Source organism: Oncorhynchus kisutch, unplaced genomic scaffold, assembly GCF_002021735.2.
Source record: "Oncorhynchus kisutch isolate 150728-3 unplaced genomic scaffold, Okis_V2 scaffold3465, whole genome shotgun sequence".
NCBI lineage: Eukaryota > Metazoa > Chordata > Actinopteri > Salmoniformes > Salmonidae > Oncorhynchus > Oncorhynchus kisutch.
Window position 1 is genome coordinate 364,533 of NW_022265410.1, and position 21,070 is coordinate 385,602.

Here is a 21,070-nt window from a genome sequence, read left to right on the forward strand (position 1 = left end):
GAAAAACAAGTTTTAATGACTCCAACCTAAGTGTATGCAAACTTCCGACTTCAACTGTAAGTATTCAGACCCTTTACTCAGTACTTTTGGAAGCACCTTCGGCAGCGATTACAGCCTTGAGTCTTCTTGGGTATGATGGTACAAGCTTGGCACACCTGTATTTGAGGAGTTTCTCCCATTGTTCTCTGCAGATCCTCTCAAGCTCTGTCAGGTTGGAAGGGGAGCGTCGCTGCACAGCTATTTTCAGGTTTCTCCAGAGATGTTCAAGTCTAGGTTCAAGTCTAGGCTCTCGCAAGGCCACTCAAGGACATTCAGAGACGTGTCCCGAAGCCACTCATGCGTTGTCTTGGCTGTGTACTTAGGGTTGTTGTCCTGTTGGAAAGTGAACCATCGTCCCAGTCTGAGGTCCCAAGCACTCTGGAGCAGGTTTTCATCAAGGATCTCTCTGTACTTTGCTCCGTTCATCTTTCCCTCAATCCTGACTAGTCTCCCAGTCCCTGCCACTGAAAAACATCCCCACATCATGATACTGCCACCACCATGCTTCACAGTAGGGATGGTGCCAAATTTCCTCCAGAAGTGACGCTTGGCATTCAGGCCAAAGAGTTCAATCTTGGTTTCTTGTTTCTCATGGTCTGAGAGTCCTTTAGGTGCATTTTGGCAATTCCAAGAAGGCTGTCATGTACCTTTTACTGAGGAGTGGCTACCACCAGGCAACTCTACCATAAAGGCCTGTTTGGGGGAATGCTGCAGAGATGGTTGTCCTTCTGGAAGATTCTCACATCTCCACAGAGGAACTCTGGAGCTCTGTCAGAGTCTCGGCGCTCTAAAGCCAATTCCTTTGACCTCATGGTATGGTTTTTGCTCTGACATGCACTGTCAACTGTGGGACCTTATATAGACAGGTTTGTGCCTTTCCAAATCATGTCCAATCAATTGAATATACTACAGGTGGACTCCAATCAAGTTGTAGAAACATATCAAGGACAAGCGATTGAAACAGGATGCACCTGAGCTCAATTTCTAGTCTCATAGCAAAAGGGTCTGAATACTTATGTAAATAAGGGGGCTCTTGATGGGGCGTAATTAACTTATACTTTAATATGTATCATAGGGTTCTTCGTGGAGCCAAGCTTGTCTATCTATATCTATGCATTGAAAGTTCCATTACATGTAATAAAATATTATCATCATGGCTACATTATTTTGTAATGTTTTACCACAGATAGAACAATGAGAACATGTTTGGTTTCACTGTGCAGCTGGTGGTGCCCTGGACAGGAGGTGGAGATGGAAGCACTGAGAGATAGAACCAAAAGATAGAACCACTCCCAGTGCACGTGGCTGGAGAAAGGGGTGGAGCGAACCTCTTTGTTATCACGGTACTTATTCCGCTGTTGAGACAGAAATATCTACCTTTATCTAGACCGGTAACTCTAACTTGGAAGTGGCTTTCGCGTTCGGCCAAGATAAACGGTAAAATATATTGCTCTTGTAGGTAGCAGTAGTTTCAATTTTGAACATATCATCGTGAATTATGAACGCATAGATAGACGTCTATGAACGTTTACGAATAACAACCACAGTATTTTGACTCTGTGTAATGTCTGATTTCTTAGCGTATCCAGTCTGCTACTCATATGGCTCATAGGTCATGGCTTTAACGTTTTATTTTTTTAGATAGTAAATTAATGGGAACTTTTTCAATGTAAATATTATCGTATTATTAATCTTGTGTTCTTGTCGTGTTTGTTATCAGTTGCAAACAGAGACATCATCCTCGATCATTTCTGTGTCTGTCTCCCATTGAAGATGTTTTCCACGGCCACAAGAAACTTTGTGGAGGAGATTGATGATGATGGCAGCTTGATCCCTGTGTCCAGTCTGATTGACTCAGACAAACTGGTCTCTCTCTCACTGGTTGTGAAACGCAAGCGTTTTTGGATTTGGCAGAAACCCAAGTACCTGCCCACTGATTTTACCCTCAGTGATGTGCTGACTGGAGACACACCCTTAACCCCAGGTAAACACAAGATCAGCCCCTCAGTTGAAATGATAGGCTGCACACCTGTACTTGCTACCTGTTTGTTTGCAGGTATAGGCTCCTCTCTCCCTCAGTGTGATACTGTGTGAATGTGTTCCTTGTGAAAGATCTGACCGTCGATTCTGTTGTCCATGCTACTGGAAAGATTATGAAGAGGATCCTATCATGATACATACAGAACCTTCAGAAGTATTCACACCCCCTGACTTTTTCAACATTTTGTTGTGTTACAGCTGGAATTTAAAATGGATTACATTTAGATTTTTTTTGTTGTCAATGGCCTAAACACAATGCCCCATAATGTCACAGTGGAATTATGTTTATCTGTTAGGTCCCTCAGTCGAGTAGTGCATTTCAAACACAGATTCAAGCATAAAGACCAGGGAGATTTTGCACCTATTGGTAGATGGGTAAAAAAAAAAAGCAGCCATTGAATATCCCTTTGAGCATGGTGAAGTTATTAATTACACTTTGGATGGTGTATCAATTCACCCAGTCGCTATAAAGATACAGGCACCCTTCCTAACTCAGTTGCCAGAGAGGAAGAAAACTGCTCAGGGATTTCACCATGAGGCCAATGATGACTTTAAAACAGTTACAGAGTTTAATGGCTGTGATAATAGATAGCTGAGGATGGTTCAACAACATTGTAGTTACTCCAGAATACTAACCTAATTGACAGAGTGAAAAGAAGGAAGTGTGTATGCAACAAGCCACTAAAGTAATACTGCAAAAAATGTACAGCAATTCAATTTTTGTCCTGAATACAAACTGTTATGTTTGGGGCAAATCCAATCCAACACATTACTGAATACCACTCTCCATATTTTCCAGCATAGTGGTGGCTGCATCATGTTATGGGTATGTTTGTAATCGTTAAGGACTGGGGAGTTTTTCAGGATAAAAAAATACACGAAATGGAGCTAAGCACAGGCAGATTCACATTTTAGCAGGACACTAACCTAAAACACAAGGCCAAATAAACACTGGAGTTGCATACCAAAAAGACAGTGAATGTCACTGAGTGGCCGAGTTCGTTTTTTATCTTAAATCTACTTGAAAATCTATGATCAAAAACCAATTTGACAGAGCTAGAAGAATTTTGGAAAACATTTTTGCTTCCCTCTCCTACAGTTGTGGTCAAGACTGATTTCCTAAAGTACCAAGGGACATTTGGTGACAACAAATCAGGAAACTTTGAGACAAATTTGGTTGCTGTAAACCTTAAAGTGGAGGGGAAAGACACATCTAAACTCCAGTCGTCCTTCGGCAGCCTGAAGAAAGAGGAGGTGGATGTACAGAAGTTGCTGCGCGACTCCAAAGACAAGTGAGTTCCTCTCTCTCTCTAATATGTACCTACAGTAACCCCAGGTTACACTCAGTTCACCTGTACATACAGTAACCCTAGGTTACACTCAGTTCACCTGTACATACAGTAACCCCAGGTTACACTCAGTTCACCTGTACATACAGTAACCCCAGGTTACACTCAGTTCACCTGTACATACAGTAACCCCAGGTTACTCAGTTCACCTGTACATACAGTAACCCCAGGTTACACTCAGTTCACCTGTACATACAGTAACCCCAGGTTACACTCAGTTCACCTGTACATACAGTAACCCCAGGTTACACTCAGTTCACCTGTACATACAGTAACCCACCAGGATGGCCTGGTGTCAAGAAGGGCAGCAAAGAAGCCACTTCTCTCCAGGAAAAACATCAGGAACAGACTGATATTCTGCAAAAGGTACAGGGATTGGACTGCTGAGGACTGGGGTAAAGTCATTTTCTCAGATGAATCCCCTCTGATTGTTTGGGGCATCCGAAAAAAAGCTTTTCTGGAGAAGACCAGGTGAGTGCTACCATCAGTCCTGTGTCATGCCAACAGTAAAGCATCCTGAGACCATTCATGTGTGGGGTTGCATCTCAGCCAAGGGAGTGGGCTCACTCACAATTTTGCCTAAGAACACAGCCATGAATAAAGAATGGTACCAACACATCCTCCGAGAGCAACTTCTCCCAACCATCGAGGAACAGTTTGGTGGTGAACAATGCCTTTTCCAGCAAGATGGAGCACCTTGCCTTAAGGCAAAAGTGATAACTAAAGTGGCTCGGGGAACAAAACCTCTATATTTTGGGTCCATGGCCAGGAAACTCCCCAGACATTAATCCCATTAAGAACTTGTGGTCAATCCTCAAGAGGCGGGTGGACAAACATAAACCCCAAAATTCTGACAAACTCCAAGCATTGATTATGCAAGAATGGGCTACCATCAGTCAGGATGTCTTGAAAAAGAAGGGTCAACACTGCAAATATTGACTCTTTGCATCAACTTCATGTAAATGTCAATAAAAGCCTTTGACACTTATGAAATGCTTGTAATTATACAGTATTCCATAGTAACATCTGACAAAAATATCTAAAGACACTGAAGCAGCAAACTTTGTGGAAATGAATATTTATGTCATTCTCAAAACCTTTGGCCACGACTGTACAGTGCAGTTGGAAAGTATTCAGACCCCTTGACTTTTTCCACATTTTTTAAAAACGTTACAGCCTTATTCTAAATAGTTTGTTTTTCTCATCAATCTACACACTATCCCATAATGACAAATCAAAAACAGCTTTTTAATTTAGTTTGCTAATAAAACTTTAAAAAATAAAAAATAATACATTTCCATAAGTATTCAGACCCTTTACTCAGTACTTTCTTGAAGCACCTTTGGCAGCGATTACAGCCGAGAGTCTTGGGTATGATGCTACAACCAAGATTTTACTCTTTGGCCTGAATACCAAGTGTCACGTCTGGAATAAACCAGGTACCATCCCTACAGTGAAGCATGGAGGTGGCAGCATCATGTTGTGGGGATGTTTTTCAGTAGCAGGGACTGGGAGACTAGTAAACTCAACAAATACAGGTGTGCCAGGCTTGTAGTGGCATACCCAAGAAGACTCTAAGCTGTAATCTCTGCCAAAAGTACTTCAACAAAGTACTGGGTGATGGGTCTGATTACCTTTAACTGTGCATTTTTCAGTTAATGTTTTATACATTTTTTATTTAAAAAACAACTTTTTGCTTTGTCATTCTGGGGTATTATGTGTAGATTTACGAGGGGAAAAAACTATTTAATCAATTTTAAAATAAGGCTGTAACGTAACGAAATGTGGAAAAAGTCAAGGGGTCTGAATACTTTCCGAATGCACTGTATATCACAGCATCTTTCCTCATGATCAGTGTTTCTTCTTTGCTGACTGTATGCAGTGACTATATTCTACCATATGGGCTGACTGTATTCTAACTACCCAACACCATATGGACTGACTGTATTCTAACTACCCATATGGGCTGACTGTATTCTAACTACCAACACCATATGCAGTGACTATATTCTACCATATGCGCTGACTGTATTCTAACTACCAACACCATATGGGCTGACTGTATTCTAACTACTCAACACCATATGTGCTGACCGTATTCTAACTACTCAACACCATATGGGCTGACTGTATTCTAACTGCCCATATGGGCTGACTGTATTCTAACTACCCAACACCATATGGGCTGACTGTATTCTAACTACCCAACACCATATGGGCTGACTGTATTCTAACTACCCAACACCATATGGGCTGACTGTATTCTAACTGCCCAACACCATATGGGCTGACCGTATTCTAACTGCTCAACACCATATGGGCTGACCGTATTCTAACTACTCAACACCATATGGGCTGACCGTATTCTAACTACTCAACACCATATGGGCTGACTGTATTCTAACTGCCCAACACCATATGGGCTGACCGTATTATTAACTACTCAACACCATATGGGATGACCGTATTCTAACTACCCATATGGGCTGACCGTATTCTAACTACCCAACACCATATGGGCGGACTGTATTCTGACAGCCCAACACCATATGTATGCTATAGTTAAAAAAGAAAAATAGTTTTATAAGACCAGTAAATGTATTAATGAAGCTGAACACCGCTTTATGCGTAGCCTGGAGAAATCCAGTCTGTCTGGTCTAACATTCAAATGTATTTATATAGCCCTTCTTACATCAGCTGATATCTCAAAGTGCTGTACAGAAACCCAGCCTAAAACCCCAAACAGCAAGCAATGCAGGTGTAGAAGCACGGTGGCTAGGAAAAACTCCCTAGAAAGGCCAAAACCTAGAGAGGAACCAGGCTATGTGGGGTGGCCAGTCCTCTTCTGGCTGTGCCGGGTGGAGATTATAACAGAACATGGCCAAGATGTTCAAATATTCATAAATGACCAGCATGGTCGAATAATAGTAATCACAGTGAACAGGTCAGGGTTCCATAGCCACAGGCAGAACAGTTGAAACTGGAGCAGCAGCACGGCCAGGTGGACTGGGGACAACAAGGAGTCATCATGCCAGGTAGTCCTGAGGCATGGTCTTAGGGCTCATGTCCTCCGAGAGAGTGAAAGAAAGAAAATAAATGAAATGAGAGAAATGAGAAATACTCCAGATATAACAGATTGATCCCCCCCCCCCCCCAAACACACAAACTACTGCAGCATAAATACTGGAGGCTGAGACGGGAGGGGTCAGGAGACACTGTGGCCCCACCCGATGATACCCACGGACAGGGCCAAACATGCAGGATATAACCCCACCCACTTTGCCAAAGCACAGCCCCCCCCACCCCACAGCATTCCACTCCTTGCCACTGCTTGTCATGTTTGGCACAATGAGGAGTGGCATGTTGTCCCAAACAGACTGGGTTACTCCAAGCTACTTTATAATCATCCAAGAAACATAACTTGAATCATCTTTGCCCTCCTCAAATGACAACTATCTGATTTATTTGTCTCTCCTGCAGGATTTTGGACATGTCCCACTGTCTGATCCAGCAGACCCGTGAGAAGTCCAGGGAGGTGTTTGCGGTGGTGAAAGAGAGGATTGTGACGACCCAGCCGTGTTCGGTCATAGAGGAGGTCCAGGAGGGGGGGCAGTTAGGGGCGCTGCTGAGCTTCTGTGGGCCCAAGAGCACCCAGGTACATGGAGAGAGATGAAGAGCGTTGTAGGATTTGTTACATTAATCATCTCTATTTGTTATTATATATTACAAGTGTTGAAGTTAACCATGTAGTTTACCCTGTATAGATGAATCTTTAAGCAGGGAAAATAGGGAAGAGGTTGACTCAAAGGGCAGCAGGCTGGATTGGACCTATGACAACATTGCAGACAGGCCTATGTGTGCTGGAGGCTGGATGGACCTATGACAACACTGCAGACAGGCCTATGTGTGCTGGAGGCTGCAGGCTGGATGGACCTATGACAACGCCGCAGACAGGCGTATGTGTGCTGGAGGCTGCAGGCTGGATTGGACCTATGACAACACTGCAGACAGGCCTATGTGTGCTGGAGGCTGCAGGCTGGATTGGACCTATGACAACACTGCAGACAGGCCTATGTGTGCTGGAGGCTGCAGGCTGGATGGACCTATGACAACACTGCAGACAGGCCTGTGTGTGCTGGAGGCTGCAGGCTGGATTGGACCTATGACAACACTGCAGACAGGCCTATGTGTGCTGGAGGCTGCAGGCTGGATGGACCTATGACAACACTGCAGACAGGCCTGTGTGTGCTGGAGGCTGCAGGCTGGATGGACCTATGACAACACTGCAGACGGGCCTATGTGTGCTGGAGGCTGGATTGGACCTATGACAACACTGCAGACAGGCCTATGTGTGCTGGAGGCTGCAGGCTGGATGGACCTAAGACAACACTGCAGACAGGCCTGTGTGTGCTGGAGGCTGCAGGCTGGATGGACCTATGACAACACTGCAGACAGGCCTATGTGTGCTGGAGGCTGCAGGCTGGATGGACCTAAGACAACACTGCAGACAGGCCTGTGTGTGCTGGAGGCTGCAGGCTGGATGGACCTAAGACAACACTGCAGACAGGCCTGTGTGTGCTGGAGGCTGCAGGCTGGATGGACCTATGACAACACTGCAGACAGGCCTGTGTGTGCTGGAGGCTGCAGGCTGGATGGACCTATGACAACACTGCAGACAGGCCTATGTGTGCTGGAGGCTGCAGGCTGGATGGACCTATGACAACACTGCAGACAGGCCTGTGTGTGCTGGAGGCTGCAGGCTGGATGGACCTATGACAACACTGCAGATAGGCGTATGTGTGCTGGAGGCTGCAGGCTGGATGGACCTATGACAACACTGCAGACAGGCGTATGTGTGCTGGAGGCTGCAGGCTGGATGGACCTATGACAACACTGCAGACGGGCCTATGTGTGCTGGAGGCTGCAGGCTGGATGGACCTATGACAACACTGCAGACAGGCGTATGTGTGCTGGAGGCTGCAGGCTGGATGGACCTATGACAACACTGCAGACAGGCGTATGTGTGCTGGAGGCTGCAGGCTGGATGGACCTATGACAACACTGCAGACAGGCGTATGTGTGCTGGAGGCTGCAGGCTGGATGGACCTATGACAACACTGCAGACAGGCGTATGTGTGCTGGAGGCTGCAGGCTGGATGGACCTATGACAACGCCGCAGACAGGCCTGTGTGTGCTGGAGGCTGCAGGCTGGATGGACCTATGACAACACTGCAGACAGGCCTGTGTGTGCTGGAGGCTGCAGGCTGGATGGACCTATGACAACACTGCAGATAGGCGTATGTGTGCTGGAGGCTGCAGGCTGGATGGACCTATGACAACACTGCAGACAGGCGTATGTGTGCTGGAGGCTGCAGGCTGGATGGACCTATGACAACACTGCAGACAGGCCTGTGTGTGCTGGAGGCTGCAGGCTGGATGGACCTATGACAACACTGCAGACAGGCGTATGTGTGCTGGAGGCTGCAGGCTGGATGGACCTATGACAACACTGCAGACAGGCCTGTGTGTGCTGGAGGCTGCAGGCTGGATGGACCTATGACAACACTGCAGACAGGCGTATGTGTGCTGGAGGCTGCAGGCTGGATGGACCTATGACAACACTGCAGACAGGCCTGTGTGTGCTGGAGGCTGCAGGCTGGATGGACCTATGACAACACTGCAGACAGGCGTATGTGTGCTGGAGGCTGCAGGCTGGATGGACCTATGACAACACTGCAGACAGGCGTATGTGTGCTGGAGGCTGCAGGCTGGATGGACCTATGACAACACTGCAGATAGGCGTATGTGTGCTGGAGGCTGCAGGCTGGATGGACCTATGACAACACTGCAGACAGGCGTATGTGTGCTGGAGGCTGCAGGCTGGATGGACCTATGACAACACTGCAGACAGGCGTACGTGTGCTGGAGGCTGCAGGCTGGATGGACCTATGACAACACTGCAGACAGGCGTATGTGTGCTGGAGGCTGCAGGCTGGATGGACCTATGACAACACTGCAGACAGGCGTATGTGTGCTGGAGGCTGCAGGCTGGATGGACCTATGACAACACTGCAGACAGGCGTATGTGTGCTGGAGGCTGCAGGCTGGATGGACCTATGACAACACTGCAGACAGGCGTATGTGTGCTGGAGGCTGCAGGCTGGATGGACCTATGACAACACTGCAGACAGGCGTATGTGTGCTGGAGGCTGCAGGCTGGATGGACCTATGACAACACTGCAGACAGGCCTATGTGTGCTGGAGGCTGCAGCATTACTGCTGGACCTATGACAACACTGCAGACAGGCGTATGTGTGCTGGAGGCTGCAGGCTGGATGGACCTATGACATCACTGCAGACAGGCGTATGTGTGCTGGAGGCTGCAGGCTGGATGGACCTATGACAACACTGCAGACAGGCCTGTGTGTGCTGGAGGCTGCAGCATTACTGCTGGACCTATGACAACACTGCAGACAGGCGTATGTGTGCTGGAGGCTGCAGCATTACTGCTGGACCTATGACAACACTGCAGACAGGCGTATGTGTGCTGGAGGCTGGATGGACCTATGACAACACTGCAGACAGGCGTATGTGTGCTGGAGGCTGGATGGACCTATGACAACACTGCAGACAGGCCTATGTGTGCTGGAGGCTGCAGGCTGGATGGACCTATGACAACACTGCAGACAGGCCTATGTGTGCTGGAGGCTGCAGGCTGGATGGACCTATGACAACACTGCAGACAGGCCTATGTGTGCTGGAGGCTGCAGGCTGGATGGACCTATGACAACACTGCAGACAGGCCTATGTGTGCTGGGGGCTGCAGCATTACTGCTGGACCTATGACAACACTGCAGACAGGCCTATGTGTGCTGGAGGCTGCAGGCTGGATGGACCTATGACAACACTGCAGACAGGCGTATGTGTGCTGGAGGCTGCAGGCTGGATGGACCTATGACAACACTGCAGACAGGCCTATGTGTGCTGGAGGCTGCAGGCTGGATGGACCTATGACAACACTGCAGACAGGCCTGTGTGTGCTGGAGGCTGCAGGCTGGATGGACCTATGACAACACTGCAGACAGGCGTATGTGTGCTGGAGGCTGCAGGCTGGATGGACCTATGACAACACTGCAGACAGGCCTGTGTGTGCTGGAGGCTGCAGGCTGGATGGACCTATGACAACACTGCAGACAGGCCTATGTGTGCTGGAGGCTGCAGGCTGGATGGACCTATGACAACACTGCAGACAGGCGTATGTGTGCTGGAGGCTGCAGGCTGGATGGACCTATGACAACACTGCAGACAGGCCTGTGTGTGCTGGAGGCTGCAGGCTGGATGGACCTATGACAACACTGCAGACAGGCGTATGTGTGCTGGAGGCTGCAGGCTGGATGGACCTATGACAACACTGCAGACAGGCCTATGTGTGCTGGAGGCTGCAGGCTGGATGGACCTATGACAACACTGCAGACAGGCGTATGTGTGCTGGAGGCTGCAGGCTGGATGGACCTATGACAACACTGCAGACAGGCCTATGTGTGCTGGAGGCTGCAGGCTGGATGGACCTATGACAACACTGCAGACAGGCGTATGTGTGCTGGAGGCTGCAGGCTGGATGGACCTATGACAACACTGCAGACAGGCCTATGTGTGCTGGAGGCTGCAGGCTGGATGGACCTATGACAACACTGCAGACAGGCGTATGTGTGCTGGAGGCTGCAGGCTGGATGGACCTATGACAACACTGCAGACAGGCGTATGTGTGCTGGAGGCTGCAGCATTACTGCTGGACCTATGACAACACTGCAGACAGGCCTATGTGTGCTGGGGGCTGCAGCATTACTGCTGGACCTATGACAACACTGCAGACAGGCCTATGTGTGCTGGAGGCTGCAGGCTGGATGGACCTATGACAACACTGCAGACAGGCCTATGTGTGCTGGGGGCTGCAGCATTACTGCTGGACCTATGACAACACTGCAGACAGGCGTATGTGTGCTGGGGGCTGCAGCATTACTGCTGGACCTATGACAACACTGCAGACAGGCCTATGTGTGCTGGGGGCTGCAGCATTACTGCTGGACCTATGACAACACTGCAGACAGGCGTATGTGTGCTGGGGGCTGCAGCATTACTGCTGGACCTATGACAACACTGCAGACAGGCCTATGTGTGCTGGAGGCTGCAGCATTACTGCTGGACCTATGACAACACTGCAGACAGGCCTATGTGTGCTGGGGGCTGCAGGCTGGATGGACCTATGACAACACTGCAGACAGGCCTATGTGTGCTGGAGGCTGCAGCATTACTGCTGGACCTATGACAACACTGCAGACAGGCCTATGTGTGCTGGGGGCTGCAGCATTACTGCTGGACCTATGACAACACTGCAGACAGGCCTATGTGTGCTGGAGGCTGCAGCATTACTGCTGGACCTATGACAACACTGCAGACAGGCCTATGTGTGCTGGAGGCTGCAGCATTACTGCTGGACCTATGACAACACTGCAGACAGGCCTATGTGTGCTGGAGGCTGCAGCATTACTGCTGGACCTATGACAACACTGCAGACAGGCCTATGTGTGCTGGAGGCTGCAGCATTACTGCTGGACCTATGACAACACTGCAGATAGGCCTATGTGTGCTGGGGGCTGCAGGCTGGATGGACCTATGACAACACTGCAGACAGGCCTATGTGTGCTGGAGGCTGCAGCATTACTGCTGGACCTATGACAACACTGCAGACAGGCCTATGTGTGCTGGAGGCTGGATGGACCTATGACAACACTGCAGACAGGCCTATGTGTGCTGGAGGCTGCAGCATTACTGCTGGACCTATGACAACACTGCAGACAGGCCTATGTGTGCTGGAGGCTGCAGCATTACTGCTGGACCTATGACAACACTGCAGACAGGCCTATGTGTGCTGGAGGCTGCAGCATTACTGCTGGACCTATGACAACACTGCAGATAGGCCTATGTGTGCTGGGGGCTGCAGGCTGGATGGACCTATGACAACACTGCAGACAGGCCTATGTGTGCTGGAGGCTGCAGCATTACTGCTGGACCTATGACAACACTGCAGACAGGCCTATGTGTGCTGGAGGCTGGATGGACCTATGACAACACTGCAGACAGGCCTATGTGTGCTGGAGGCTGCAGCATTACTGCTGGACCTATGACAACACTGCAGACAGGCCTATGTGTGCTGGAGGCTGCAGCATTACTGCTGGACCTATGACAACACTGCAGACAGGCCTATGTGTGCTGGAGGCTGCAGCATTACTGCTGGACCTATGACAACACTGCAGACAGGCCTATGTGTGCTGGAGGCTGCAGCATTACTGCTGGACCTATGACAACACTGCAGACAGGCCTATGTGTGCTGGGGGCTGCAGCATTACTGCTGGACCTATGACAACACTGCAGACAGGCCTATGTGTGCTGGGGGCTGCAGGCTGGATGGACCTATGACAACACTGCAGACAGGCCTATGTGTGCTGGGGGCTGCAGCATTACTGCTGGACCTATGACAACACTGCAGACAGGCCTATGTGTGCTGGGGGCTGCAGCATTACTGCTGGACCAGCACGGCCACAGATGAATGCTTTTTATTGTATGTGGAGCAAAACGAGTAGTGAAGCGTGGATAGACTACTACAGTAGATCAGTCATATGAATGGCTGATCAGGATGTATTAACTCTGCCTTATGTTAGGCTCCTATTCTATGTCGTCATGTTCACTTCCCTTGACTGGTTTGAAGGCAAATGACTCAAGTGAAAGTCACCCAGTAAAATACTACTTGAGTAAGTCTAAAAGTATTTGGTTTTAAATATTCTTAAGTATCAAAAGTAAATGTAATTGCTAAAATATACTTAAGTAGTAAAAGTATCAATCATTTAAAATTCCTTATATTAAGCAAACCAGATGGTTCCATTTTCTTTTTTAATTTAAATTACGGATAGCCGGGGGCACTCTCCAACACTCTGAAATCATTTACAAATGATGCGTTGGTGTTTAGTGAGTGTGTCAGATCAGAGGCAGTAGGGATGACCAGGGATGTTCTCTTGATAAGTGTGTGAATTGGACCATTCAAAATGTAGCGAGTACTTTTGAGTGTCAGGGAAAATGTATGGAGTAAAAAGTACCTTCTTTTCTTCAGGAATGTAGTGAAGTGAAAGTAAAAGTTGTCAAAATATGAATAATGAATAAAGTACAGACACCCCCAAAGATGACTTAAGTACCACTTTCCACAGGTGTCTGTAAAGGAGAACAGCAGCCTGCACAAAGACAGCAACGTGTCTCTGGAGATTCCTGCCCACACCGTCATCGCTTACGGCATTATAGAGCTGGAGATCAAACTCAACGGACACTATGGTGAGGGAGCCTTTATTTTCCAGTTTCTCAGGCAATAACACATGTTTTAAACTGTCAACCCTCACCTGGACCCATCATCAGACCATGTAGGTTGTATATTACAAAGCCTTATCAAGTGCATGGTCTCTGTTAATGTTCAGTAAGTCCAATGTATTTGAATGCGTGTCTGTATTAATAGGTTCATACTACTGTCTCCTTGTCTTGTCTTCAGAGCTGTGCCTAATGTCCCACACTTGTTCCTCAGTGCTGTGCCTAATGTTCCACACTGTTGTTCCTCAAAGCTGTGCCTAATGTCCCACACTGTTGTTCCTCAGAGCTGTGCCTAATGTCCCACACTGTTGTTCCTCAGAGCTGTGCCTAATGTCCCACACTGTTGTTCCTCAGAGCTGTGCCTAATGTCCCACACTGTTGTTCCTCAAAGCTGTGCCTAATGTCCCACACTGTTGTTCCTCAGAGCTGTGCCTAATGTCCCACACTCTTGTTCCTCAGAGCTGTGCCTAATGTCCCACACTCTTGTTCCTCAGAGCTGTGCCTAATGTCCCACACTCTTGTTCCTCAGAGCTGTGCCTAATGTTCCACACTGTTGTTCCTCAAAGCTGTGCCTAATGTCCCACACTGTTGTTCCTCAGAGCTGTGCCTAATGTCCCACACTCTTGTTCCTCAGAGCTGTGCCTAATGTCCCACACTCTTGTTCCTCAGAGCTGTGCCTAATGTCCCACACTCTTGTTCCTCAGAGCTGTGCCTAATGTCCCACACTCTTGTTCCTCAGAGCTGTGCCTAATGTCCCACACTCTTGTTCCTCAGAGCTGTGCCTAATGTCCCACACTCTTGTTCCTCAGAGCTGTGCCTAATGTCCCACACTCTTGTTCCTCAGAGCTGTGCCTAATGTCCCACACTGTTGTCCTCAGAGCTGTGCCTAATGTCCCACACTCTTGTTCCTCAGAGCTATGCCTAATGTCCCACACTCTTGTTCCTCAGAGCTATGCCTAATGTCCCACACTCTTGTTCCTCAGAGCTGTGCCTAATGTCTGACACTCTTGGGGGGTTTGAGGTGGATGGGCCTGTTAAGAAGAGCTTAGTGGGGGTGTCTGGTGCTCGCGACGACACCCCAAAGAAGAGCTGCTTTCAGAGAGGTAACGAGACTAATGCAAGTTCCCCTCCTTTTGTAGGCCCATGTACCAATTTAAATAGTTATTATCATTAGATTTCTGTCAGGGGAACTCAGTCGGGGTCTCAATTTACTGTTGAGAGGTAGAATAGTAGAATACACAATTGGTTGTGGATCAACCATTTTTAGGTTGCTAAATTAGTCTAGCCAGCTGTCTAAACTTTGACATCAGCTGATATATCAAAGTGCTGTACAGGAACCCAGCCTAAAACCCCAAACAATGCAGGTGTAGAAGCGCCCCCATTGATTTGGTTAGTCACTCACTCTGATATCATATTAAAAACTGCAAACATTGTTGCTTAGGGCAAAATCTGACTGCATGTGTGGGAATGGATGTGGGTTGGCAGACCCACGAGCCACTGCAGCCCCTCAGGATGAGTTCATAAAGTTCCCCGTCCCTGGCCTAGTGGTGCAAGGCGTCCCTGGCCTAGTGGTGGAAGGCGTCCCTGGCCCAGTGGCGGTACAAGGCGTCCCTGGCCTAGTGGTGCAAGGCGTCCCTGGTCTAGTGGTGGACGTATACTGAATGGAATGTTACATGTTCTTTATGTAAAACTCTTAATGATCCCGTCACATTCAGGTTGTAGAACTGATTTACAACACATTTAACACAATGGTTGTTGTGATACAACTGTTATTTTTGTGATAAATTGTCTGCACAGAAATGTTTACTCAATCATTGTGCCGTGGCTTCACAGTCCACAACACTTGTGTAATTATTTTGGTTCAGAAAAGCTCGTTGTGCCAAATGCGTTGTATATACAACATGTGTGTACAGGGCCAATGTCTAGCGTATCCTGTTGTAAATAAGGATTTGTTCTTCACCTTCTTGCCTAGATAAATAAATTACATCGGTAATATCAGAGCTCATAAGGAGGATCATGTAAAAGGTTATAGCACTGCCTTGGAGAGATCACTGGGAAGACGAATCCTCTAACAATTCACAAAAATAAATTCATACATTTGTCCCATTGTGGTTGTGTAACAGATGTATAATGTACTCTCCATGCGTTGTGTTTTCTCAAATCACTTGGGCCAGTGGTCCCAGTTGAGCATTTATTTATGTTGTTACATGGGAAACAGCACGTTAGTTGTGCAGGGCTGAACGGTGTCGATGGCCACATCTGTAGCATGAAGACAACTGTGTTAGCAGTTGCTTATGTGACCATTACATCGGTGTATGCTAGCTAACACACTTATTTGCAGCAATCATATGCCCACGCACATCCCAGAAAGCCTCTCAATCCCTAACAGGTACCATATACCCACACATGTATAAATCAGTAACGTACAGCAAACTTGTACACAATGTAAAATAGACAACAGTATTCAGAACGTCACCTACCCCTATCTGCAAGCTGGGCCAATCACAACACACCTTATTGTCATCAGAGTTGAACTAACCAATAAGAATGCTTGAACATTAAACACACATTTCTTTAGAGGCAAGTGGAAACATAACCAACCCCGTTACAGTTGCAGATAAATCGTACACATGATAGTTTCCTGGTTGTGAAATCTCTGATACGGTGGCAGCGGAGTCAAACTTCAGCTAGATGCAAAGTGTTTGTGTTTTGACAGAACTGGAGAAACTGAGGGGTCATTTCCAGCTGCTGTCAGTCCTGCCAGCAGAGACACGTTCCTCTCTGCTCCAGCTCCTCAAGACAACCATGGAGGACAGAGAGACAGTCAGTGTGCTGGAGAGTGTGGTGAGTGAGACGTACAGAAACAGGGCACAAACACACACAGTCCTACAGTTATTTTCTATGAGCGGATTACTGGCAAGAATCAGCAGCTTTCTGAAAATGCTGAACATACTAACTTCTCATTACGTTCGGTCTGTCATCATTATCATCTACCATAGTATCCTAAATATCTTCTGTCTCGAACCTTCACATGAGTCATTTACCAGACACTCTTATCCAGAGAGACTTAGTCAGTACATTCAACTAAGTTTAGCAGGAAAAAACAAACCACACATCTCACCTATTCTTTCTAATAATGTCTCTTCTCACAGCTGGACCAGATGTGCACAGGTAAGACAGCTGACCTGGGGGAGGTTAAGGAAGTGTCTCAGATGCAGACAGTCCAGGCCATACTGAACCTTCTAGAGCATTCGGACTCCAGCCCAACACCCTCCCTCCTCAGTGATTCCAGCCAGACACGGTCCCTCCTCAGTGATTCCAGCCAGACACCCTCCCTCCTCAGTGATTCCAGCCAGACAACCTCCCTCAGTGATTCCAGCCAGACACCCACCCTCCTCAATGCCACTCATCTCATTATCAGTGCCATGGATGGTGAGACACTGAGCAGTGAATATTAGTTGACTAGTTGAATATTAAGTGGCCAGTTCAGTTCGTCACAACAGTCTACAGCCACTGCATTTATCAGGAAAACTGGCATCTCACTTCATGAACATTTTATTTTCTCAGAACCCACAATGCCCTGAAAACCACTTCCTGTTTCACACCATCTGTGAATCTTTATTTCTCAGGAATGACAGATGAGTGTCTCTCTGTGTTGGGATCCTGTTGCAGTCCTCCAGTCTTACAGGCCCTGCAGATCCTGGTGAGTTCACACTTCTCCTTTTGTTACACTTAGCCTGGTAAAAAAAAGTCTATACTTCTTCAAAAATACTGTACAGTTACAAACAACCTATGGGCCTCCCGGGTGGCGCAGTCGTCAAAGGCACTGCATCGCAGTGCTGGCTGTGCCACCAGAGACTCTGGGTTCGAGCCCAGGCTCTGTCATAGCCGGCCTCGACCGGGAGGTCCATGGGGCGACGCACAATTGGCCCAGCGTCGTCCGGGTTAGGGAGGGTTTGGCCGGTAGGGATATTTTATCGTGCACTAGCGACTCCTGCGGCGGGCCGGGCGCTGTGCACGCTGACCAGGTCGCTAGGTGTACGGTGTTTCCTCCGACACATTGGTGCGGCTGGCTTCCGGGTTGGATGCGCGCTTGGTTGGGTTGTTTTTCAGAGGATGCATGACTCTTGACCTTCGTCTCTCCCGAGCCCGTATGGGAGTTGCAGCGATGAGACAAGACAGTAACTACTAACAATTGGATACCACGAAATTGGGGAGAAAAAGGGGGTAAAAAATAAATACTACACTGTCTGGTAAACAAGTCTGTATACTTCTTCAAAAATACAGTACTGTGTGACCTGTTCACCACTTGACCTGTTCACCACCTGGCCTGTTCACCACTTGGCCTGTTCACCACTTGGCCTGTTCACCACTTGGCCTGTTCACCACCTGGCCTGTTCACCACTTGGCCTGTTCACCACTTGGCCTGTTCACCACCTGGCCTGTTCACCACCTGGCCTGTTCACCACTTGGCCTGTTCACCACCTGGCCTGTTCACCACCTGGCCTGTTCACCACTTGGCCTGTTCACCACTTGGCCTGTTCACCACTTGGCCTGTTCACCACCTGGCCTGTTCACCACCTGGCCTGTTCACCACTTGGCCTGTTCACCACCTGGCCTGTTCACCACCTGGCCTGTTCACCACTTGGCCTGTTCACCACTTGGCCTGTTCACCACTTGGCCTGTTCACCACTTGGCCTGTTCACCACCTGGCCTGTTCACCACCTGGCCTGTTCACCACCTGGCCTGTTCACCACCTGGCCTGTTCACCACCTGGCCTGTTCACCACTTGGCCTGTTCACCACCTTGGCCTGTTCACCACCTGGCCTGTTCACCACCTGGCCTGTTCACCACTTGGCCTGTTCACCACTTGGCCTGTTCACCACCTGGCCTGTTCACCACCTGGCCTGTTCACCACCTGGCCTGTTCACCACTTGGCCTGTTCACCACTTGGCCTGTTCACCACCTGGCCTGTTCACCACTTGGCCTGTTCACCACTTGGCCTGTTCACCACTTGGCCTGTTCACCACTTGGCCTGTTCACCACCTGGCCTGTTCACCCTGCTTCACCACTTGGCCTGTTCACCACTTGACCTGTTCACCACTTGGCCTGTTCACCACCTGGCCTGTTCACCACCTGGCCTGTTCACCACTTGGCCTGTTCACCACTTGGCCTGTTCACCACTTGGCCTGTTCACCACTTGGCCTGTTCACCACCTGGCCTGTTCACCACTTGGCCTGTTCACCACTTGGCCTGTTCACCACCTGGCCTGTTCACCACTTGGCCTGTTCACCACTTGGCCTGTTCACCACCTGGCCTGTTCACCACTTGGCCTGTTCACCACTTGGCCTGTTCACCACCTGGCCTGTTCACCACCTGGCCTGTTCACCACCTGGCCTGTTCACCACCTGGCCTGTTCACCACTTGGCCTGTTCACCACCTGGCCTGTTCACCACCTGGCCTGTTCACCACTTGGCCTGTTCACCACCTGGCCTGTTCACCACCTGGCCTGTTCACCACCTGGCCTGTTCACCACCTGGCCTGTTCACCACCTGGCCTGTTCACCACTTGGCCTGTTCACCACCTGGCCTGTTCACCACCTGGCCTGTTCACCACCTGGCCTGTTCACCACCTGGCCTGTTCACCACCTGGCCTGTTCACCACTTGGCCTGTTCACCACCTGGCCTGTTCACCACCTGGCCTGTTCACCACCTGGCCTGTTCACCACCTGGCCTGTTCACCACCTGGCTAAGCTAAATAAAGGTTCAATTAATTCAATAGTTGTTTGTAATAGATTAAGGGCGGCAGGTAGCCTTGCAGTTAGAGCGTTGGGCCAGTAACCCTGGCCGTGACCTCACTCTCTGTGGGTGTCCCAGGGGGAGTTGGGATATGCAACAAACACCTTTCCATTACCAACACGTGTGTAACAGGACAAATATAAACATCCAAGATATTACAATACTTCATTCTCCATTTTGAAATTATCATTGCATCTTAGACATGACATAGCAGTATCTGATCATATTCCTGTGCTGCTTGTCCTCCAGGTGCAGCATGTGGCAGCAGGGAGTGGGGAGACCCTCTCTCTGAGAGATGCTGGTCTGGCTGTTCTGACTGAGGAGGAGCTGTATCAGAGGACAGAGAGTCTCTTTGGTCACTCTGAAGTTACACTGAAGAGAGAGGAGGACACACTGAGGACAGAGATGAAGGACCAGCCTGGATACCTTCCTCTAGTCATGAGTATCACTGTGAAAGGCCTGGCCTCTTTAGTGTAAGGAGAGACTGAGTGAGAGGGAGGAGCGGTTTCCTTCCTCTCCGGCAACTGAGTTAGGAAGGGCGCCTGTATCTTTGTAGTGACTAGGTGTATTGATACACCATGCAAAGTGTAATTAATAACTTCACAATGCTCAAAGGGATATTCAATATCTGCTTCTTTTTTAAAAAACCCATCCACCAATAGGTGCCCTTCTTTGCGAACCATTGGTAAACCTGTGCTTGAAATTCACTGCTCGACTGAGGGACCTTGCAGTTAACTGTGTGTGGGGGTCGTCATTCAAAAATCATATTAAACACTATTGCACACACAGTCCATGGAACTTGTGATTATTTAGGCTTGCCATAACCAGTTTTTAATTTTTAATTCCTTTGTAAACAATTCCACTGTGACATTGGGGTATTGTATGTAGATCAGTGACACAAAATCTCAATGTCATCTCAATGTCATCCTGCGGTCATCCCCCTCTTCAAAGGGGGGGACACTCTTGACCCAAACTGCTACAGACCTATATCTATCCTACCGTGCCTTTCTAAGGTCTTCGAAAGCCAAGTCAACAAACAGATTACCGACCATTTCGAATCTCACCATACCTTCTCTGCTATGCAATCCGGTTTCAGAGCTGGTCATGGGTGCACCTCAGCCACGCTCAAGGTCTTAAACGATATCTTAACCGCCATCGATAAGAAACATTACTGTGCAGCCGTATTCATTGATCTGGCCAAGGCTTTCGACTCTGTCAATCACCATATCCTCATCGGCAGACTCGACAGCCTTGGTTTCTCAAATGATTGCCTCGCCTGGTTCACCAACTACTTCTCTGATAGAGTTCAGTGTGTCAAATCGGAGGGTCTGCTGTCCGGACCTCTGGCAGTCTCTATGGGGGTGCCACAGGGTTCAATTCTTGGACCGACTCTCTTCTCTGTATACATCAATGAGGTCGCTCTTGCTGCTGGTG

The 21,070-nt window shown here is 48.6% G+C and overlaps 1 protein-coding gene across 2 annotated transcripts; it reads left to right on the forward strand.

The window, feature by feature from the left end:
• The first annotated feature begins 1,340 nt into the window (after positions 1 to 1,340).
• LOC109877993 (gasdermin-E) lies at positions 1,341 to 20,427 on the forward strand. Of its 2 annotated transcripts, none has more exons than XM_031820540.1 (10): positions 1,341 to 1,476; positions 1,813 to 2,023; positions 3,179 to 3,371; positions 6,909 to 7,083; positions 13,688 to 13,808; positions 14,822 to 14,941; positions 16,555 to 16,682; positions 16,991 to 17,270; positions 17,468 to 17,541; positions 19,886 to 20,427. In XM_031820540.1, the coding sequence occupies exons 2-10, from the start codon at positions 1,813 to 1,815 to the stop codon at positions 20,111 to 20,113; spliced, it is 1,530 nt and encodes a 509-aa protein (XP_031676400.1). In that variant the 5' UTR covers positions 1,341 to 1,476; the 3' UTR covers positions 20,114 to 20,427. The 2 variants fall into 2 exon arrangements, with proteins under 2 accessions (XP_031676400.1, XP_031676401.1); XM_031820541.1 differs by having other exon boundaries at positions 1,348 to 1,476; positions 1,760 to 2,023.
• Positions 20,428 to 21,070: the final 643 nt, after the last annotated feature.